We start from the raw sequence: 24,570 nt of genomic DNA, 5'->3' as shown, positions 1-24,570 counted from the left end.
TTGTATGAGGTTGCATACTAGTATGTGGTTAATGATGGGCAATCCCACCATATGTGTAGCATCGTTCCCTTCTCTTGACCACATCTCCAGCAACTGTCACTTGTCTGCGGAAACCATTTCTGAAGCTTATCTGGTGTGGCATACCAGTGGGTGAGCAACTTATAGGATGATTCTTGCATTTTTGTACTAATGGAGCATTTGTGCGCCAAAGCGCAGGCTGTGCTCCACTGGCTGTCAGAAATTGTTAAGTTTAGCTCAGATTCCCAGCGCTTCTTAAAATTATCCGTAGAGTCATCATGTTTAGCTTGCAGCCAGGAGTAGGCCAGAGATGTGGTTATAGGTTTGCCCGACAGGCAGATTTTTTCGAGGGCAGTGAGTTCATGTGAGAATTGGGATTTTTTCTTATGTGTGGTGATAAAATTATGTATTTGTAGATAGGTCCAGAATGGGATATTGGTGTTATTGCAAATAGTTTGTAGGTCAGATTTAGTAATAGTCTTAGAGTCTTTAAGACAATGTTTGATTTGTAGGGGTTTGTTATTTGTCGTTTTCAGTGTCAGGTGGGAGGTCAAGCCAGGCGGGAATTCTGGGTTGTGAAAGATAGGGGTCAGGGGTCCAGGGGTACTGGCTAAATCGAAGTGTATAGCCAATTTGTGAAAAATTTCCAAGGTGTTGGAAATAAGTGGGTGTTCCAGTAGTGTGCTTGGGTAATAGGATTTGGTGATCCAGGGGGTAAGGCCGAGTGGCAGATCCGTGTGCGAATGTTCTAGGTTGACCCAATCCTTTTTGTTGGCATGGCAGTTCCAATCTATTACCCTGCTAATTATGATAGCATAGTAGTATCTCTTGAAATCCGGTAGACCCATGCCACCAGAGTTCTTCGAGCGGGTGATAAGTTGGAATCTAATCCTAGGTTTTTTGCATGCCCATATGAAAGATCTTTGAAGTTGCTGGAGTTTTTTGATGAAAAGGAGAGGGAGTTTGATTGGGAGAGCGCTCATACAATATAAAAGTCTTGGAAGTATTACCATTTTTATAATGGCCGCCCTTCCGCACCAAGAAAAATTGCTCGTGTTCCATCTCTTAAGATCTGAATCAATCTTATTTAGTAGCGGGATGTAATTTTGCTTGTATAAATCTTTCCATTGTGGGGTCAGCCAAATGCCCAAATACTTAAGGGAGTCATGGACCCAATGGAACGAGCAATTTTTCTGTGCTCTATCCTTGACGTTAGTTGGTAGGGATATGTTCATAGCTTCGGATTTGGTGTAGTTTATCTTGAAATTGGAGATGAACGTAAATGTTTTAAAGTCTAGTAATAAATTTGGAATGGATATATGGGGACTGGACAGGAAGAATAGGAGGTCGTCGGCGTATGCGCGAACCTTGTATTCCTTGTCGTCTAATTTGAAGCCTTGAATGGAGTTATTGAGATTGACTGTTCTAATCAGGGGTTCTAGTGATAGTATAAAGAGTAGTGGGGGGAGGGGGCATCCCTGTCGTGTGCCATTTTTAATATGAATATCCTTTGATAGGGATCCATTTATTTTGATCTTGGCAGTAGGGTGGTGGTATAAGGAGGTGATTCTATTGAGCATCGACGGACCGAGCCCTATGTGTGAGCACACAGAGAGCATATAGTCCCCGATATATATTATTGTTTATGTGCTGTATATCACATTTGCAGTACACTTAGTTATTTTGTTTGAGTTATGTGCCAGTTAAGGTTTCAGCAGTATTGATTCACATTCCCATATAGGCTTTCCGCCCCTATTCACTTATGTTAGTTGTTTTTAATGGGGTGCACTTTTTAGTTATTCTGTACATATGACACGATGTTGCTGACCAACTACTCTTCTTCATTGAAGCAGTACTCCCTGATGGATTGCAGGGCAATGTGCCCGGCCCTTTTAACTTTGAGCTTTATGAATTTTTCCAACAATCGCTACAACTAAAGGGCCTTTTTAACACCTTATTTTTTACACATATTTTTGTATATGTTACATCCATTGGATATACATTGAATTTTTTTTTCATATTTTTATGTATTTCATAAAATGTACTGTACATCTTTTCCTGAATGGCCACTTTATAGCCAAGAAATGCATCAATGGTGTTTTAATCGGCTGTTCTGATCAATTAATGCAGACCTCCTGATTAATCCACTTGGAAGCACCTTTTTATCCAATGGATGCCTCTGCTGACCATACACTGATTCCTTGGGGGGGGGGGATCATCCTTTTTACCACACATTCTGGCAAAACAGAGTGTTGGCAGGTGCCTACAAGGGATTAATGTTTCCGCCTATGTATAATTGTTTCCCCTGGCTGTGCTCATTTCCTTATGTTAGTTTAGAAGCCAGGTGCCAAATGTTACAATGTCTTGTTGTTTTCTATGCATTCTATGCATTAAGATGAAAAGCCTTTTGTGTTCCGCAGCCCCCTCAGCCCCCCTAATACTTACCTAAGGTCCCTCTTTGTCCAGCGATGTCTACGAGTGTCTCAGCCACAATAGATTCTCCTGATTGGTTGAGACACAGCAGTGGTGCCATTGGCTCCTGCTGCTGTCAATCAAAGTCAGCAAGCCAATCAGAGGAGAAAAGGGGTGGGGCAGGGTGGGGCTGGGGCTCCATGTCTGAATTGACACAGGGAGCTGTGACTCAGCTTGGGTGCCCCCATAGCAAGTTGCTTGCTGTGGGGGCACTAAACAGGAGGGACGGGCCATGATCACAGAAGAGGGACCCGAGAAGGGGAGGATCGGTGCTGCTCCTTGTAAATCCACTGCAATAGAGCAGGTAAGTATAACATGTTTATTATTTTTATAGGAAAAAAAATTAGACTTTACAATCACTTTAAGCTGACCTGTGTGCAGGGTGAACCAGGCTATAAGGGTTAACATTTTTTTTCCTGCCATTTTCAGCCAGGTTACTGCCCCCTATTTAAAAGGGGCTTCCTCCGAACCCAGGGAGCTCTTGCCCTGGGAAAATACTGCCAAAATGTAGCCAAATAGACCTACTGCCTTAGGGGATTACTGCCAATTAAGGACTCTAAGGCAGTGGTCCTCAACTCTGGTCCTCAGGGCCCACTAACAGGCCAGATTTTAAATATTACCTTGGGGAGATGCAGACTGGAATACTGCAATCACTGAGCAGCAAATGAGATCACCTGTGATGTAATTTAGTTATCTTGCAAACCTGGCCTGTTAGTGGGCCCCGTGGACCGGAGTTGAGGACCACTGCTCTAAGGGACTTGTAGTGCCTCCTGTGGATTATTGCCTAAATGACCTTTGAAAGGCATTGCTTTATGCACTTGCCTTCTACATAAGGTACGCACAATGGATGTTAGAAGAGCTCTGTATTGGAGCTGAGTTGAAACTGCATTATGATAACTGTACTATATTCAGCAACCTTAGTAAAGGTAGTTTTTTTTTTTTTTTCTTTACTTGGTCTGTAGTTTCTTAACCCCTTCCCGCTGATGCCTCCTGGCCCTGTGAGAACTTCTAGATGCCTGGAGGCAGAGGCATTAAGGTAATGTGACCGCTGTGATTGGCTGGATATGCATCAGGAGCTTTCCGATCCCCTCCGGTGACTGAGTTGGGAGTGTACAGGGCGTGGAAATTAATGTTGCATCCAATCAGCCAGGAGAAGGTTTAGTCAATCAGAAGGTGAAGGTTACTCTGGTAGTGGAGGGCATTAACTGCTGGATTGGTGGAGCCTGGTACAGGCTCTGCGGTACTATTCTCTAAATGCTGCACGACTGGATGTGCGGTCCCCTATGCAAAAAAGTGCTTAAAGTGAAGCTCCACCCAAAACGGGAAGTTCCACTTTAAGGCCTCCTTCCTCTCTCCTCTTCCTCAAATGGCACTTTTTTTTTTGGGTGGGGGGGGGGGGGGGTAGCAGGAACTTGGTTTTGACAAGTACCCCCTCCCACTTCCGCTTGGATCGCCAAGGCGATCCGACCAAAAGTTCTCCTCTCCCCCTCCCTCCCAACAGTGATCTTGGACATGTCACAGGCCCCAAAAGACTGTGGGACCATTGACAATGCGCAGTGCAATGAGCACCCGGCTGTAAAGATGTAAGCTGTCACAGTCGAGTGTCCACAGTTGAGATGCCAGAGCCAAGGACAGAAGAGGGAAGGGGCAGCTCGGTTAAGCACATCGCTGGATTCTGGGACAGGTGCGACCGTGCGAGTCCATTTATTAAAAGTCAGCAGCAACAGTTTTTGTAGCTTATGACTTTTAAAAAAAGCACAAGGATGGCTGGAGCTCCTCTTTAGCTGTCATCAGTGTAATGGAGTTAGCATAGAGAGCAAGGAGTTAGCAGTGTCATTGCAGCTCCCTTCTAAGCCCGGGAGAGCTGTCTTAACCACTTGCTGACCAGCCGCTGCAGTTATACGGCGGCAGGTTTCCGCAAATCGGCGTACCTGTACGGCAGTTTGCGGGAGCGATCCTGGGGGCGCGTGCACACTTACCAGCGGGGAAGCTAATCCACAGGGCTGGGGGGTGCGATATCTGCCGGGCACCCACGGTCGCTCCTTGTGAAGAGAGAACAGTGGTCTGCTGCTGTAAACACAGCAGGCCATTGTTCTCTCAGCTATCAGCACAGAGCTCCTGCGTTCCTCCTATTTAGGAACACAGGTCTCTGTGTTGATTTCACAAGCCCATCCCCCTCACAGTTAGAAAACACCCCCTAGGCTCACATTTAACCCTTTGATCACCCCTGGGTTAACCCCTTCCCTGCCAGTGTCATTAGAACAGTAACAGTGCATATTTTTAGCACTGATTGTAGTAATGTCACTGGTCCCCCCAAAAGTGTCAATGTCAGTCAGGGGTCTGATCTGTCCGCCACAATGTCACAGTCCCGCTAAAATTCACTGATCGCCACCATTACTAGTAAAAAAATAAAAAATAAATAAAAATGACATGAATCTTTCCCCTAGTTTGTAGACGCAATTTTACCAAAAAATGTAGCAGAATACAAATTGGCCTAAAATTATGCAAAAATTCGATTTTTTACATTTTTTTTTTTATTGGGAATGTTATACAGCACAAAGTGAAAAATATTGTTTTTTTTTTTTTTTTTTCAGAATTGTTGCTCTTTTTTTGTTTAGAGTGCAAAAAAAAATAAAAATCGCAAATACCACCAAAAGGAAGCTTTATTTGTGGAAAAAAAAAGGACATCAATTTTATTTTGGTGCAGTGTCGGACGACTGCGCAATTGTCCATTAAAGTAATGCAGTGCCGAATCACAAAAAATGGCCTGGTCATTAAGGGGGAAAATCTTTTGGTCCAGAATTGGTTAACATTGACTGCCACATGACCTCAGCTCCCAGCCTGCCTTGGTTCTAGGACTTAATGAGTGCAGTTCCATTTGTCCCCACACAAAAGCCCAAGCACCACCCTCAAGGGTTTATGGCCCTGCTAGTAAGATTGTTTATTCAGCATGCTTGTGTTCAATACAAGCTGTAGAGATGCATTCCATTCCGTAATATACTTTGTGTCTATAGGTCTGTACTGGTGGGAGGGAGAGAGATATTTTGTTCAACCTACCGGATGAACGGACAGAAAATGACTAATGTTTGGGTTGCCTTAGCTTGTGGTAGTGTCACATGCTCTGACTGGGCACAAGTACTCAAATGTTCTCTTTTGTTGTATCTTTGCAGTATGAGTCTTTTTGGCTTGACTGTCGGATTGTCCTTATGGTATATTTTTATTCAATGTATTGAATTTGATTAATAAATTAAGAAGTTTTGAATTTGAATTACCTGTGTAAAACCTATAATACATTGCAATGACAATTTCAGGCAGATGTGATGCCAGATTGTATCAAAGCTAAGAAATCATGAAGCTGAACACCAAGCACAAAATCCTTCATTTAAATATACAGTACAGGTTGTACAGCCCTTGCCAAAAGTTTTGAGAATGAAACAAATATTAATTTTCACAAAGTCTGCCGCCTCAGTTTTATGATGGCAATTTACATATTCTCCAGAATGTTATGAAGAGTGATCAGATGAATTGAATTTAATTGCAAAGTCCCTCTTTGCCATGAAAATGAACTAAACCCCCCCCCCCCCCAAAAAAAAAAAAAAATTTCACTGCATTTCAGCCCTGCCACAAAAAAGACCAGCTGACATCGTGTCAGTGATTCTCTCGTTAACACGTGTCAGTGGCGGCCGGCCCATAGGGGGCGCAGGGGCGCCGCCCCCCTCCCCAAAAAAGAAAAAGAAAAAAAAAAGATTTAAAAAAAAATAATAATTTTTTTGCCCACAAGGGGCGCCCGTCTCATTGGTGCCTATGGGGGTGGGGTTTTCCACCCGCAGAGGCGCCGATAGACGGCCTTCTGGGGCGTAACTGTAGCGCAGAGCTCTGCACTACACCACCCCCCTTTTGGCGTCCGCCGCATTGGTGCCGATGGGGGGTGGGGTTTTCCACCAGCAGAGGCGCCAATTGGCGGCCTTCTGGGGCGTAACTGTAGCGCAGAGCAATGCGCTATACCACCCCCTTTTGTGATGTCTTGGATCATGATTGGTCCAGACTCCAGCCTGGACCAATCATGATTCAGGACATCCATGGTGACCTCGTTGGGGGCGGTGCCGGTGCGTGCATCAGTCACTCACCGTCACCGCCCGGTCACTTTCCCGCCGCAGCCCGCCGCAGAAGAGGAGTCGCGAGGAGGGGAGAAGCCGCCGCCAGGAGCCGAGCAGAAGAGGACGGACGTCGGAGTCGCGAGGAGGGGAGAAGCCGCCGCCGGGAGCCGAGCCGTCGCCAGGTAAGTGCCTATTCCACCACCTGCGCCATGCCTGTGCCATGCCTATTCCACCACCTGCGCCATGCCTGTGCCATGCCTATTCCACCACCTGCGCCATGCCTGTACCATCTGCGCCATGCCTATTCCACCACCTGTGCCATGCCTGTACCATCTGTGCCATGCCTATTCCACCACCTCTGCCATGCCTGTACCATCTGTGCCATGCCTATTCCACCACCTGCGCCATGCCTGTGCCATGCCTATTCCACTACCTGCGCCATGCCTGTACCATGCCTATTCCACTACCTGCACCATGCCTGTACCATCTGTGCCATGCCTATTCCATCACCTGTGCCATGCCTGTGCCATGCCTATTCCACCACCTGTGCCATGCCTGTACCATCTGTGCCATGCCTATTCCACCACCTGCGCCATGCCTGTGCCATGCCTATTCCACCACCTGCGCCATGCCTGTACCATCTGTGCCATGCCTATTCCATCACCTGGGCCATGCCTGTGCCATGCCTATTCCACCACCTGCGCCATGCCTGTACCATCTGTGCCATGCCTATTCCACCACCTGTGCCATGACCTTACCATCACCTGTGCCATGACCTTACCATCACCTGTGCCATGCCTGTACCATCTGTGCCATGCCTATTCCACCACCTGTGCCATGACCTTACCATCACCTGTGCCATGCCTATTCCATCACCTGTGCCATGCCTATTCAATCACCTGCGCCATGCCTGTACCATCTGTGCCATGCCTATTCCACCACCTGTGTCATGACCTTACCATCACCTGTGCCATGCCTATTCCATCACCTGTGCCATGCCTGTAACATCTGTGCCATGCCTATTCCATCACCTGCGCCATGCCTGTACCATCTGCGCCATGCCTGTTCCACCACCTGTGCCATGCCTGTACCATCTGTGCCATGCCTATTCCACCACCTGTGCCATGCCTGTACCATCTGTGCCATGCCTATTCCACCACCTGCGCCATGCCTGTGCCATGCCTATTCCACCACCTGCGCCATGCCTGTACCATCTGTGCCATGCCTATTCCATCACCTGTGCCATGCCTGTGCCATGCCTATTCCACCACCTGCGCCATGCCTGTACCATCTGTGCCATGCCTATTCCATCACCTGTGCCATGCCTATTCCACCACCTGCGCCATGCCTGTACCATCTGTGCCATGCCTATTCCACCACCTGTGCCATGACCTTACCATCACCTGTGCCATGCCTGTACCATCTGTGCCATGCCTATTCCACCACCTGCGCCATGCCTATTCCACCACCTGTGCCATGACCTTACCATCACCTGTGCCATGCCTATTCCATCACCTGCGCCATGCCTGTACCATCTGTGCCATGCCTATTCCACCACCTGTGCCATGACCTTACCATCACCTGTGCCATGCCTATTCCATCACCTGTGCCATGCCTATTCCACCACCTGTGCCATGACCTTACCATCACCTGTGCCATGCCTATTCCATCACCTGTGCCATGCCTGTACCATCTGTGCCATGCCTATTCCATCACCTGCGCCATGCCTGTACCATCTGTGCCATGCCTATTCCACCACCTGTGCCATGACCTTACTATCACCTGTGCCATGCCTATTCCATCACCTGTACCATGCCTGTACCATCTGTTCCATGCCTATTCCATCACCTGTGCCATGCCTGTACCATCTGTGCCATGCCTATTCCACCACCTGTGCCATGCCTGTACCATCTGTGCCATGCCTATTCCATCACCTGTGCCATGCCTATACCATCTGTGCCATGCCTATTCCATCACCTGTGCCATGCCTGTACCATCTGTGCCCTGCCTGTACCATCACCTGTGCCATGCCTGTACCATCACCTGTGCCATGCCTGTACCATCTGTGCCATGCCTATTCCATCACCTGTGCCATGCCTATACCATCTGTGCCCTGCCTATTCCATCACCTGTGCCATGCCTGTACCATCACCTGTGCAATGCCTGTACCATCACCTGTGCAATGCCTATTCCATCACCTGTGCCATGCCTGTACCATCACCTGTGCCATGCCTGTACCATCTGTGCCATGCCTATTCCATCACCTGTGCCATGCCTATACCATCTGTGCCATGCCTATTCCATCACCTGTGCCATGCCTGTACCATCACCTGTGCAATGCCTATTCCATCACCTGTGCCATGCCTATACCATCACCTGTGCCATGCCTATACCATCACCTGTGCCATGCCTATACCATCACCTGTGCCATGCCTATTCCACCACCTGTTCCATGCCTATACCATCTGTGCCATGCCTATTCCATCACCTGTGCCATGCCTGTACCATCTGTGCCATGCCTATACCATCACATGTGCCATGCCTGTACCATGACCTCAAAGTCATGCAATTTTTTTACCGCGTTTTTTGCCGCGAAGCAATACCTATTACATTTTTGTTTTTGCGCCCCCCCCAAAAATTTTGAGCACCAGCCGCCACTGGTCAGTGTTGATGAGGACAAGGTTGGAAATCACTCTGTAATGCTGATTGAGTTAGAATAACAGACTAGAAGATTTAAAAGGAGGGTGATGCTTGAAATCATTGTTCTTCCTCTTTTAACTATGGTTACCTGAAAGGAAACACGTGCAGTCATCATTACTTTGCCCAAAAGGGATTTACAGGCAAGGATATTACTACTACTAAGATTGCACCTAAATCAACCACTTATCTGATCAACTAGAACTTCGAGGAGAGAGGTTCAATTGTTGTGAAGAAGGCTTTAGGGCACCTAAGAAAGTCCAGCAAGCGCCAGGACCATCTCCTACTGTTGATTCAGCTGCGGGATCAGGGCACCACCAGTGCAGAGCTTGCTCAGGAATGGCAGCAGGCAGGGGTGAGTCCATTAACACGCACAGTGAGGCCAAAACTTTTGGAGGATGGCCTGGAGTCAAGAAGGGCAGCAAAGAGGCCACTTCTCTCCAGGAAAAATATCAGGGACAGACTGATATTCTGAAAAAGGTACATAGATTGGACTGCTGAGGACTGGGGTAAAGTCATTTTCTCTGCTGAATCCCCTTTCCGATTGTTTGGGGCATCCGATAAAAACCTTGCCTGGAGAGGAAAAGGTGAGAACTACCATCAGTCCTGTGTCAAGTCAACAGTAAAGCATCCTGACACCATTCATGTGTTGGGTTGCTTCTCAGCCAAGGGGGTGGGCTCACTCACGATTTTGCCTAAGAACACAGAGAGCAACTTCTCCAAACCATCCAAGAACAGTTTGGTGACGAGCAATGCTGTTTCCAACATGATGGAGCGCCTTGTCATAAGGCAAAAAAAATAACTAAGTGGTTTGGTGAACAAAACATCAAACTATTTGGTCCACGGCCAGGAAACACCCCAGACCTTAAAGGGATTGTAGAGTCTCATAGTTTTTCATCATCATGCATTCTATACACTAAGGTGGAAAACCTTTGCTGTGGCTGCCCCCAGAGCCCACCCTTTTTGTTACCTGAGCCCATCCGCTCCAGTGCACAAGCCCAGTGGCTCCAGCTGCTGTCTCTGTCCTCATTGGATAGATTCATAGCAGCGGGAGCCATTAGCTTCCACTTCTGTCAATCAAGTGTAGTAGCGTGGGAGCGAGTCCCACTGTCTGTGTCAATAGATGCAGCAGCGGGACTCGGGAGCGCGTCCATATGGGTGCCCCCATGGACAGTGGCTCTCTGTTGGGGAACCCGATGAAGAGGAGGAGCCAGGAGCATCAGCAGGGCACCCCAGCAGAGGAGGATTGGAGCTGCTCTGTGCAAAACCCTTGCACAAAGCAGGTAAGTTTTATATGTTTGTAATTTTTATTAAAAAAAAAAAATTAGAACCTTTACAACCCCTTTATTCCCATTGAGAACTTGTGGTCAATCCTGAAGAGGCAGGTTAAACACCCCCCCCCCCCCCCCCCCCCAGAATTCTGACAAACTTCAAGCATTGATTATGCAAGAATGGGCTGACATAAGTCAGGAGGTAGGCCAGAAGTTGATTGTTGATTGACAGCATGCTAGGGCGAATTGCAGAGGTCTTGAAAAAGAAGGGTTAACACTGCAAATATTGACTCTTTGCATAGACTTAATCGTCAATAAAAGCTTTTGTAATTATACTTCAGTATACCATAGTAACATCTGACAAAAAGATCAAAAAACACTGAAGCACCATACTTTGTGAAAATTTATATTTGGGCCATTCTTAAAACTTTTGACAACCAGTGTACGTTTTATACACAAAGGATTTTAATTCACTTAACTCATGCACCAAATGCCTTTGAAAACTCAGGTAATACCTTGTAAAAGTAGTGGTAATATCACCATTTTGCTGCACCTAGCCTATGCAAAGAGCCCAGCAAACCCACTCACTATAGGCTGCCTGCAGGGAACTACAGGAGGGGTGGATACAGGACCAGTCTTCCTGTACAAAGAGGGAGGGCAGCAATGACTGGTCACTATTACAGGAAAGTCCTGCAGAGAAGCAAAATCTCACGCTAGATTACTGCACAAACCTGGGGAAAATACACAAAGCATACCAATATTCAAGTAGGAACACACATGTCTCTTGTAATTAGACTGTACAGTAAATCCTCGGATTGCGAGTATAATTCGTTTCGGAAACATGCTTGTAATCCAAAGCACTCTTATATCAAAGCGAATTTCCCCATAAGAAATAATGGAAACTCAGATGATTAGTTGAACAACCATTTATTCTTAAATCCTTCAGTTTATAGTCCATATAAAAAGATTATAGCAGGGTGATAGGTTGTGTAATCAGAAAATGTCCATCCACAAATGGCAGCCTCCACAAGGGGATTAGAAGCGAAATCCAGCAGGAGCTACAGAGTATAAAAGAGAAGATAGGCGCCTCTAAGTGTAGTAATATGGTTACATTTAATGAAGGTTTAACATTTAGCAACTCACATGGTTGATGATTAAAAGAGACACATCTAAGTATGCAGGCATCCAGGGTAAAGCTGTCCATGTAGATCATCCTGCTCACCGCTGTCAGTCTGCAGTCGTGACAGGGAAGACTACCCTGCAGTAGAGCGATCTGAAAGCGAGGCTTGAAACGCTCATGGAGTGCAGAGTGAAAGGGATGACGTAAATGGCGGTGCAGAGGATGTTCTATGTAGACAGCTTTACCCCTGATGCCTGTATACTTAGATGTGCCTGTTTTAATCATCAACCATGTGAGTTGCTAAATGTTGTACCTTACATAGTTACATAGTTACATAGTTAGTGAGGTTGAAAAAAAGACATCAGTCCATCCAGTTCAACCTATGATGTGTGTGTGTGTTTGCTTTTAACCGTACATTGTATACCCCTGTATGTTGTGGTCTCTAAGGTGCCCATCTAATAGTTTTTTGAAACTATCAATGCTCCCTGCTGATACGACTGCTTGTGGAAGAGAATTTCACATCCTTACCGCTTTTACAGTGAAGAACCCCTTACGCACTTTAAGGTTAAACCGCCCTTTCCTCTAGTTTTAGTGAGTGGCCACGTGTCTTATTGTATTCCCTTTCTCTGAATAGTTTGTTCCTTATGCTCGGGTCGCCAGTACAGTATTTGTAAATTGATATCATATCCCCCCTCAATCGTCTCTTCTCCAGAGAGAAAAGGTTCAGTGCTTGTAGTCTTTCCTCATAGCTGATGTCCTCCATTCCCCTAATTATTTTTGTTGCCCTTCTCTGGACTCTCTCCAGTTCCCGCACATCCTTCCTGAGGACCGGTGCCCAGAACTGGACAGCATACTCCAGATGTGGCTGGACCAGAGTCTTGTAGAGTGGTAGAATAATCTCTTTATTTCTGGAGTGAATCCCCTTTTTTATACATCCCAGTAATCTGTTGGCTTTGCTTGCAGCGGCTTGGCATTGCATGCCACTGCCAAGCCTGTTGTCTACCAGTACCCCCAAGTCTTTTTCCATCCTAGACTTACCTTCAATAAATGTAACCATATTGCTACACTTAGAGGCACCTATCTTCACTTTTATACTCAGTTGTGACATGACGCTACTTGTATATTGAGACATCGCTTGTTTATCAAGTCACAATTTATAAAAAATGTTTTGCTTGTCTACAAAATGCTCTCAAACCAAATTACTCTCAATCAATGGTTTTACGGTTTTTGTTTTTTCCGAAGATCAACTTTAAGAGTAGTACCGAGACAGGGTACTGTAATGTTTTCAGGAGGCTATGTATGTGTACAGCCTCTTCCGCCAGCCATGATCTGTCTGCATTGCATAGGGCAGCACAGAGACCCAATACTGGTATAAAAAGGTATGTTATAAATTCAGAAATGTTTTATTTAAAAATGTAATTAGCATGTTTATAAGTGGGGGGAATGGAAAAAACAGGGAAGGCAAAATATAAGCAAATTAAACTTCAGCTTTAACAGTTTTTAATTGTATTTGAGAGAAAACTGTAACTGTTGGTTACATCTAAGAAACTCGGGATGCTAGGTCATTTGAAGTATAACTTATGTTATATAGGTAAATTATAAATGTGCTTAAGATAACAACTTCCCAATGGTATTACGCAGGGGATGTTACAAGATCGGGGGCCAAGGGAAAAGCAGAGATAACCGACATTGTTCTTACCAAATGGAAATTAACCACCTCGGACCTGCGCTATAGTCAAAACATGGCCACAGCGCATCTCTCTTGTTCTGGGAGGGCGCCCATGAGTGTCCTCCCAGAACCATGCCCCTCTGTGCGCCCCCTGGGGCACGCATCCAGTGTGCCCTGTGATTGCAGTGTCTTACGGACACAGCTGATCACAGAACGAGCTAAAGGGCCAATCAAAGCAGCCCTTTACCATGTGATCAGCTGTGTCCTGATTCCAGCTGAACACATATAAACAAACTTGCCAGTTATCAGCATTCCTTCCCTCACATGCTGTCACAGCATGAGGAGAGGACAACCGGTAACCAGCAAGTGTTACATGGGACATTTACACAGATAATCAGGGCACTGATCATCAGTGTCCTAATTATCTGTGCAGCCCCATCAGTGTAAATCAGTACGGCCTATCAGTGTCCTTCAGTGCTGCCTATCAGTGCCCATTGGTGCTACCTATCAGTGCCGCATATCTGTGCAGTCTCAAAAATGCCCGTCAGAGCAGTGCATCAGTGCCCATCAGTGCAGCCTCATTGGCGAAGAAGACAAATTACCGTACTTATTTGAAAAATTTTATACCAGAAACTTTTTTGTCTTTTTTCATTTGTTTAGCAAAAATTTAAAAACCCAGTGGTGATTAAATACCACCAAAAGAAAGCTCTAACTGTCTAAAAAAAATTATAAAGATTTAATATGGGTACAGTGTTGCATGACCGCGCAATTGTCATTCAAAGTGCAACAGCACTGGGCCCGGGCAGGAAGAGAGTTAAAGTGCCCAATATTGAAGTAGTTAAAGTGGTTGTAAAGGCTGAAGGTTTTTTACCTTCATGCATTCAAAGCATGAAGGTAAAAAACCTTCTGTGTGCAGCAGCCCCGCCCCCCTAAGCAATCACTGCCAGTGAGCCAATGAGGAATGTGAGGGGGTGGGGCCAAGCCACGACTCTGTGTGTGAATGGACATGCAAAGCAGCAGCTTGGGGTGGAGCCTGTTTGGGTGCCCCCATAGCAAGCTGCTTGCTCTGGGGTACTCGGCAGCAGGGAGGGGCTAGGAGCGCTGGGGGGGGGGACCAAAGAAGAGAAGAATCGGGGCTGCTCTGTGCAAAACTCACTGCACAGAGCAGGCAAGTATAACATGTTTGTTTGGGTTTTTTTTTAATTGCCTTTAACCACTTCCCGACCATCTGCCGCCTTTTTACTGCGGCAGGGTAGCTCTCCTGCGCAAAACAACGTAGACCTATGTCGGTCGCAGGAAGCTAGGGGGCGAGCACACGCCACCAGCGGTGCGCTCCTGCCCCCACTCGGCAGCGGGGAAGCCGATGCACGGGTCAGGTGGCTCCGATTGCCATTTGACACCCGTGATCACTCCCCACTGAGAGAAAAGGACCGGCAGCTTTTGTAAACACAGCTGACCGTTCTTCTCCCTGAAATGATCACAGAGCTCATGTGATCCTTCTATATAGGATCACATGTCTTTATGGTCATTTCACAAGCCACGCCCCCCACAGTTGGAATCACTCCCCTAGGCTCACATTTAACCCATTGATCACCCATAGGGTTAACCCTTTCCCTGCAGTGTCCTTATTACAGTAACAGTACATATTTTTAGCACGGATTACTGTGATTACTGTAGTAATGTCATTGGTACCCCCAAAAGTATCACAAATGTCAGTTAGGGGTCCCATCTATCTGCCACAATGTCGCAGTCCCGCAAAAAATCGCAGATTGCCACCATTACTAGTGAAAAAAAAAAAACCAATAAAAATGACATAAATCTTTCCAGTAGTTAGCAAATGCGATGACTTTTGTGCAAACCAATCAAAATACGCTTATTGCGATTTTTTTTTACCAAAAAATATGTAGCAGAAAACAAATTGGCTTACAATGCTAAAGCATTTTGATTTTTACATTTTTTTTGAGAATTTCATATAAAAAAATGTGAAAAATATTGTTATTTTTTCAAAATTGTTGTTTTTTTTTTTGTTTATAGCGCAAAAAAATAAAAATCGCACAGGTGATCAAATACTACCAAAAGAAAGCTCTAAATAAATTTTGTTTGGGTACATCATCGCACGACCGAACAATTGTCCGTTAAAGTAACGCAGTGCCGAATCGCAAAATAGGGCCTGGTCATTAAGAGGGCAAATCCTTCCGGTCTTAAAGTGGTTAATATCACTTTAAAGACCTTCATGCCAGGGATTTTTGTGCATGCGTACAAATGCTCTGGGTTTTTGCCATGTTCTTGATACCAGAAACTAGCAACACCCGTGCACATGCACAAGAATCCCCAGTGCCTTCACAGACACACAGTGGATCTCAAATACAATCATCAGAGATCTTAAAGAGGAGTTCCGGGCACAGAAACCATTTTGCAATAAACATACAGTCAGGGCTAGCACATTCCAAAATGGCTAGCCTCTGATCTGTTCCGGTTCGCATTTACCTGCAAGAAGAAATACTTACTTATAAAATTTCTTCTCCAGCATTGCCATCTCTCTTGTGGGCAGCTGAAGCCGGCGCAATCCTCTTCCGCGTCCTCTTCTCCCAGAATGCGCCTGCACCGGCCCCTCTCGTCACTTCTGGTGCGGCGCCGCATTCCTCCACAGCTTCTGGTTATGCCCAGAAGCTGTTTAGCAGGGAATGCAGCGTCGCCCCGGAAGTGACGAGCGGGGCCGGTGCCGTCGCATTGATTCCTGGGAGCGATGACGTTCAGCTCCCAGGAATCATTGCAAGCCCGGAAGTGACGGCGGAGCCGCGGCGCAGAGGGAGGAAGTGAAGAATAGGTGAGTATCTTCGATCTACAATTACAAGGTGAGTACAAAAAAAAAAAAAAAACCTAACTATCCAATTCTGTTTCAGGTGAAGGTGAACAAGCGGACGGGCACAAAAAAAAAAAGATCGATTTTGTGCCCGGAACTCCGCTTTAATTTAAAGATGGTGAGAAAATCTGGGGATAATATAGTCAGGTCTCAAATACAGAAATCAGAGATCTGCACACGTCCTTAATTTTAAAGATGGCGAGAAATCGGGGGATAATATAGTCAGGTCTCAAATACAGAAATCAGAGATCTGCACACGTCCTTAATTTTAAAGATGGTGAGAAATCGGGGGATAATATAGTCAGGTCTCAAATACAGAAATCAGAGATCTGCACACGTCCTTAATTTTAAAGATGGCAAGAAATCGGGGGATAATATAGTCAGGGTGAAGTTCTGCCTTAAGTGATCAGAGCCCTCCCTATGATTGCTACCTTGCTACCTCTCATCTTTATTTGAAAACATGGAGAAGTAACTAAAGGCAAGAAAGTAGATTCATAATAATGCAAAAAAAAAAAAAAAAGTCAGCCCTGAGTTCAGCTTTAAGGAAACATATGAAAGTCTAGTGCTTGAGAAAACGAACGCAAGAAAGAAAAGGAAACTTTAAACTGTAACAGTACTCTCCACTGAAAGAGCTCTGGGAAAGTGAGCCTTCTAACCCGCACTTGTAGTGTGAAAAGAAATGTAGATGTGAAAACATATCATAATGAGTTATTATTCCCCTGGCAAATGCAAACAATGCTTCTCTCTGAAAATAAATTCATCCAGGAAAAAAAACATGCTTAGTGTTCCAGTGGATCACAGCAGCCAGCCAAAAGTTTTCCCCTGCAGCTAAGGGAAGAGGAGCTGGCAGCTGGCCAGGAGAGGGAGTTTTCTGCCTGCATGAAGTCATTACTGATATTCCACAAGTTAAAAAAAAAAAATGTAAACCTTCACTTCTAAAATTTCGCTCAGTTGGAGGGTATGCGTGTGACACACCCCTGAATCTAAGAGTTAGCCTTTTGTAGTTTGGATAATTCATCTTTCGCCTCCCCCTGGGTGGAGCAGAGGCTTACAAGAGAAGCTGGAATGTAGTTGTTAGGAGTGTTTTGCTGCAGCCTGGTACATCGCCTACTATTCTGTACAAGCAGACTGTCTGCGGCTTCCCTTCTAATACAACTCGTCAGACAAAAAGTTAGGTATCCGACTAAATCACAGCAGAATCATGGAAGAGAATTCAATTCAATTAGAGCATGCCATAAGCGAAGAGTTTCACAAGGCTGGCGAACATGAAAGTCAGGAGCTGGTGGTGCCCAGCCACAGCCCTGCAGAATCACCAAGCTCCAGCCCCACACCTCAACAACATGGAGTGGATTCCATCAAAGACAGCAACCAGGTCAACGCCATCACAGTCCTCACCCTGCTAGATAAACTGGTCAACATGCTGGACTCAGTACAAGAGAACCAGCAAAAAATGGAAAAGAGGCAGATCGACATTGAAAACTCTGTCAAGGGGATTCAAAATGACATCACAAAGTTATCCAAGAGTCACACTTCTACAAGCAACACCGTCAGCAAACTTCTGGAAAAGTCTCGCAAAGTCAGCGCTAACATGAGGGAAGTAAAGGATCGGATGGACAAGCAGACAACGCAAGTGAAGAAACTGGAGAACAACCAAAGTCAGCTATTGAGAAGGAATAACTTCAAGGTCCTGATTTTCCAGGTAGGTGACACTTCGAATTCAAAGTCCTAATTTTACAGGTATGGAGGAATTTTCTAAAACTGGAGCACACTAATTCTGGTGCAGCTCTGCAAAGTAACCGATCAGCTTCTTCAATTAGGCTTTGACAATAAATCCTAGAAGCTGATTGGTTTCAAAGCAGAGCTCCACCAGATTCTGTGTGCCCCGGTTCTAATAAATCTCCACCTTAGACTTTAAAGTCCTGATTTTCCAGGTAGGTGGCACTTGGACTTTAAAGTCCTGATTTTCTAGGTAGGTGAATCTTGGTCTTCAGAGACCCCTTTCAAACAGGGCGGACTCCGCTTGCTTAGCAGGGAGTGGCAGATGGCTGGTCCGTGCCCATTTTGCTTAGGCAGAGTGGACACAAACACAACCCGCTCTCCTCTATCCATTTAAACTGACTGCCATCAGATCTGATCCGCTAGATGGATGAGGAATGGATCTTCATTCATCTGTTTTTAGCGGATTAGATCTAATTTCATGTCTGTGGGAGAAAATGAACACGTCTGTTTACACCCACTGCTCCATATAGCATAGTGAAGGTTCTGATCAGGTCCACCTAAAAAACTGACAGGTAGACCCAATTGGTCCACTCATGTAAAAGGGGCTAAAGTCCTGATTTTCCAGATTGGAGACCTTTGGACTTCAAAGTCCTGATTTTCCAAGTAGGTGACGCTTGGACTTAAAAGTCCTGATCTTGCAGGTAGGTTACACACAAACATCAAAGTCCTGATCTTGGAGGTAGGTTACGCACGAACATCAAAGTCCTGATCTTGCAGGTAGGTTACACACGAACATCAAAGTCCTGATCTTGGACGTAGGTTGCACTTGGAGGTGACTGATGATGATTAGAGAGCTGGGCAGTGTCAGACTCTGTATACGTTGCCATGTATGTGTTCATTTTTCCAGCTCCACCCTGGCTATGCTTTATACAAGCTGGTACCCTGACAAAGCCACTCTTGTTTTAATAATCTACAGCTGGTTGTTTCATACTGTGTAGGAAGGAATATCTACATTCTTCATCTGAGACTAGTTGTATCCTGTAGTAGTGTCATCCAATCACCTGATCTGTGCAGGTACATATCTTCTTATATCTTTATAAAACCTTCTTCTGTCCCCTTTGCTTTATTAACTCTAGCAGTGCTGAGTATCACCTTGCTGCTTGGACTGAGTGCAAAATATATCAGGAGATAATGCTGGAATGTAAAAAGTACAGTCTAGAAGAATGAAGGGAAAAGGGAGGGGGTGTGATTGAAACCTTAATAATGATTACGTATAGTATTAAATTGTAACAAAAATAAAGAAATTATTATTATTATTAATATTATAATTAAATGATTAAAATTAAAGTTACATTATTTTTTATTAATTTGTATTACTAATTCAGGCAGGGCAGTATTTTCACTATGAAGCTAAGATCAAGAACACATGGACATGACCTCAAACTAGCAGGAGAAAAAAAAAAACTAAAATTAGAAAGTATAACTTTACCAAAATAGTAGTTAATGCTTAGAATAGACTTTCAGCAGAGGTAGAGAGTCAGACAACAGTAAGTGAGGCAAAAAGGCTAAAAACAAAAAAAGAAGGCAGGCTTGAGGGACTACTTGGTCTTTTTCGACTGTCACTCTGTTTCTATGATTGCCAGCAAGCTAGCAGAGACTAAATTTTACATTTAAAAGTTATATAATTACCAGATTTATGATCAGAGAGCCATGGGTAACTTCTCCTAAATTATGAGTGACGATATAATAATAATAATTATATATATAAATATACATACAGGGCTTTTTTTCTCGGCCCTCTACCCACCTCCGAGCACCGATTTTTGATTACCCCCCCTCCCACTACCTCTTAGTGCCGACACCTTTACAGAATACAGAGCCAGGTATCATTTTGTGGTGCTAAGTAATTTGTATGGAATTTGGTAATGATAGCAAGAAAAGCAGTAACATAGATCCCCTGCATTTACTAGCAATAGACCCTCCCCAGCAACTACAGATCGCCCAGCAGCCAGCATCAACATACCCCTTCCTCAACAGCAGGTCCTATCCAGCAACAATTGACTCCCCAGCATCATAAGCCCCCCTCCAGCAAACCAGCAACAAATAACCTCCCCGGAAACAATAAACAACCATGCAAAAATAGATCCCCTCCAGCAACAATAGATCCCCCAGCAGCCAGTATCAATAGACCCTCCAGCACACCCAAGTACCCCTTGCCAATAGATACAGTGCCATTCAGTACTGAAGGTGCCGGAACTGCGCGTTCCTGCTGAAAAAAAGCCATATATATATATATATATATATATATACACACACATACATATACACACATTAGAGATTTTCCTATTGCACTACAAACCTGATATATGATATTCATCGTACAACAAAGCAAGTTAATATCTATGACAGTTTCAACTAGGCTGCATAGTTCAAAATAATATTGAAATGTTTTGGAGGGTGGAAACCCTACATAGCTGAAGGGGTGTGGTCTTTTGGCAAAAAACTGTATTTCCCAAATGCCGCAGAAGGAATGACCTATAAAATATCCACAAAGAAACTTGTACTGAGAGAAACGTAGGAGCTGTCATTGCTAACCTTGTAAAAATGCTAGCTGCCTGGCCACCACTGCCTTCAATTCTTTCTGTGTTAGTAGCCTAGAACAAGCATGCAGCAAGAAAAGTCAGTGATGTCAGAATTCCTGATCTTGTGCTTATCTCAGGTCGGTGACTCAAAGTATTGACAATTATTGGGTTAAAATGACAGTCAGTCAACCAGTATTTTTTTAGAAGGAGAAACTGCAATGGCTTCCTATAAATCTCCTCATTTCCTAGAAATATGTAATAAAGTCAATAGTGGAACTAATTGAAAATGCAATCTAAGTATGAGATCCTAGACTTTGGTAAACTGTAATAAGCTGATGCTGATTTTTCAATAACAACATGTACTATCTTTATATTAGCTGCAGAATGAAGTATCACAATGAAGGGTACCTTTAGTATACACAAAGTAGACACATATTTCATTGGAAACCAGGTGGACTATGGAAAGGGGCACCTATTTATTGTACAGTATGTTACCCAGGCATGGGCTAATAACTAAACTGTTAGATTATTAGGTGACAAATTCAATTTTGGCTGATTAGAGTTTCTACAGATATGCATATAATGATAATTCAAATGAAGGAGTTATGCTCACCATAGGCAGTTTGGTGGCCTATAGTCATATTTGTTTCCATATTACATGTGACCAAATAATCACAAATATAGTAGATCAAAATGCCACAGTGCCACCAGGAAAAGTATTTTAGGTCCTTTTCTGCCTTTTGCTATCTTAAAACCTGGAAACATTGGTGATTGAAAGCAACAAAATTGCCATGCATTTGGCCAATATTAAAGGAAAGGTGGGGGCATCCAGGGTGGGGGGGGGGTTATCGACGCTTCGAGCTTGTGCCTCGTCAAAACGTCAATTACACCGTCATTGTGCTTTCACCTTTCAAGACCCGTGAGTGCCGCTCTCTTTTTTGGTTTATATATATATATATATATATATAAATATAAATATAATGATTTTGGTAAATTTTTTTTCCAATTTCATTTTTTTTTATAATTTGTGTTACTGTTTACAGTATATACAAGTAAATACAGCAGTGATATAGTAGTGAAATGTGAAGGGCAACAATATAAGAATGTATACACCAGCAATCATTAAAAGGCGGACTGCAGTCTTACAACCACACGATGCTTCCGCCCGGACCATCAGGCCACTACCTATGAGCATTCATTGGTTTGCTGGGACCGCGCGTGTCCCAGCAACCAGTGCCCCTTAACATAAAATGTGCCCATCAGAATGCCCCTTATTTTATGTTAAGGGTCAAGTTGATAAGCAAATTTTATGCTAAGGGTCACGCTGATGGACATATTTTATGTTAAGGGTCACACTGATGGGCACATTTTATGTTAGGGGCACTCTAATGGGCATATTTTATATTAAGGGTCACACTGATGGGCACATTTTATGTTAGGGGCACTCTAATGGGCATATTTTATGTTAAGAGCAACGCTGATGGACACGTTTTGTTTTGCCCATCGGCATGCCCTTAACATAAAATGTGCCCATCATTGCACAGACTTGAGATTTGGACCTCGGCTCAAAGATAATTTTAGTGACCGGACCTCTTTGAATTTTAATTCAATACCCCTGGTATACAGTATGAAGAGCCAATGATTAAGGAACTTTGGTTAGTGTATGTTTTTTAAGGTGGTACGTCTTACGGGATAAACATGAGCTACTATGTGGCGGGGGTTGGGGATAAAGGTGAAAGCAGAGAAAGGGCAATCCATATTTGAAATAGTGTTTGGAAGGCATTTGACAGGCAGTGAGGAGGTGTAGTATTGCCTACACATTGCCTGTATTTGTACCCATTGCCTGTATTTGACCCTTAAATCCCGCACTAGAGTACCGCAATCTTGTGCATTGCACATGGTTGCTGGATGCTTGCATAGCAGCCCATTCGATTGAATGAGTCAAATTCAGGGGGCACTTTACAGCAAAGCATTGCAGCTGCGGAATGTAAAACAACCCCTGCGGCTGATTCTGCAGCTAAGCAGAGTAGCTGTTGAGGGGTGGTAAAAGCACAGGTCAACCGCAGGGTTTTATTGTACCCCAACCTCATTTGTGAATGAGCCCAAAAGCAAGATTCTACATTGAAAGATGAAAAAGGAATGAGGAAGTGAGAAAAGAGAAAAAAAAGTGCTTTATATTATTTTATTTAAAATCTTTACAAATAAACCTTATTATAAGGTGTGTCCTTGACACTCAGGTTGCAAAGAAAACCCAGCCTTGCGTGAATGATTCTTGTAGTCTCTGATCTGTTAAAGGATATCTAAACCCAAGAACTACACTGAATTTGTTGCAGCTTATTAGTCCCTAAATTTGGTGGCTGCATTAGTTTTCTTTTTATCAGGCTAAACACATTTCCTGCATAGTAAGTAAAAATAGCGGCTGATCTTGCCAGAATTCCAGCGTCCTTGTACCTTCCTGTGCACTGAAGTGATATTTTAAACAAAGTTATCAGCTTTTCCAGCTCTCATCTGTAAATCACATCCTCCCTATGTAATGGAGAAGGAGAGGGGAAAGTTTGGTGGTCCAAACCTGAAGAGTAGCCTAGGGAGACAGCGCTATGACTTTATATACACAGTACAGAACATGTAATACTGAAAGGATCACAGGTGAAAGTAAAGGGGAAAAAAACCTGAAGCTTAGTAATTAATACATCATATTGAGCTGAAATATATTCAGGGAATACAATTCACTTCCCTTAGTAAAAGCCCCATATAGTTTACACAAAAACACTGGCTATGCACACAGTTAACACTTTGATCGCCCTAGATGTTTAACACCTTCCCAGCCAGTGTACAGTGACAGTGCATATTTTTAGCACTGATCACTGCATTAGTGTCACTGGCTCCCACAAAGCGTCAAAAGTGTCGGTTAGGTGTCCGATTTGTCTGCCACAATATCGAAGTCCCGCTATAAGTCACTGATCGTCGCAAAAAAACAAATTAAAAAAATGCTATTATACATAGTTTGTAAACGCTATAACTTTTGCGCAAAACAATCAATCTCTGTTTATTGGGGGTTTTTTTAGCCAAAAATATGTAGTAGAATACATATTGGATATGTTTCATAGCCGAACATAAAAAATATTGTGTTTTTTCTTCCAAAGTCTTTTTTTTTTTTTTGTTTATAGTGCAAAAAAATTAAAAACGCACTTTTTATGGGGAAAAAAGTGACATACATTTTATTTGGGTACAGCATTGCATGACCACACAGTTGTCAGTTAAAGTAACATAGTGGCGTATCGAAATTTATAGGCCTGGTCATAAAGGGGGGGGGGTACATTTTCCAAAGGTCAAGTGGTTAAGACCTTCCTGTTCCTGCCTGTCTGTTATTCAGGTTTGTTTTTAGTGCAATAGCAGTAAGAAGTTCCCTCATTGAGCTACAGAAATGGAGCTCCACCTGTGACTGCAAGGAAGGCCTCATGCACACTGGACATTATCAAAACGTCAGTACAAGGCTGTAGCTGTAGAAGGAGTTTTTCAGCTTTTTTGCAGTAGTGTTTTTCAGCTGTTTTTAGCTTTTTTTTTAGCTGTAGCATTGTTTATCTTTTTTATACTGTAGCAAAACTATACTCCCACAGGTTATGGCTCAAAAACGTTGACCACAGGACATGGTTCCAGTAATCCATGTCCTTAGTCATCTTGTCATCAGCAAACTGTTTGCGGGCTTTCTTGTGCATCATCTCTAAAAGAGGCTTCCTTCTGGGACGACAGCCATGCAGACCAGTTGCAGTGTATGGTCTGAGCACTGACAGGCTGTCCCCCTCCACCCCTTCAACCTCTGCAGCAATCCTATGTCTATTTCCCAAAGGCAACCTCTAGATATGACGCTGAGCACGTGCACTCAACTTCTTTGGTCGACCATGGTGTGGCCTGTTCTGAGTGGAACCTGTCCTGTTAAACCACTCTATGGTCTTGGTCCCGGTGCTGCAGCTCAGTTTTTATGTAGAGCAACAATTCTATTGTTTAGATCCTCGGAGAGTTCTTTTCCCCAAGGTGCGATGTGGAGCTTCCAGTGACCAGTAT

At 44.2% G+C, this 24,570-nt stretch overlaps 1 protein-coding gene across 1 annotated transcript in view; it reads left to right on the top strand.

The window, feature by feature from the left end:
* Positions 1-17,160: 17,160 nt before the first annotated feature.
* CAVIN2 (caveolae associated protein 2) overlaps positions 17,161-24,570 on the top strand; it is a 70,431-nt gene continuing 63,021 nt past the window's right edge. The window contains exon 1 of the mRNA XM_082262268.1: positions 17,161-17,906. Within this exon, the coding sequence (XP_082118394.1) occupies positions 17,409-17,906 (498 nt within the window). The 5' untranslated portion in view covers positions 17,161-17,408. The remainder of the gene's footprint in view (positions 17,907-24,570) is intronic.

The sequence above is a fragment of the Pelophylax lessonae genome (assembly GCF_965119305.1).
Source record: "Pelophylax lessonae genome assembly, chromosome: 6".
NCBI lineage: Eukaryota > Metazoa > Chordata > Amphibia > Anura > Ranidae > Pelophylax > Pelophylax lessonae.
The sequence above is the reverse complement of the archived record's forward strand: the minus strand, read 5'-3'. Positions and strand labels throughout refer to the sequence as shown.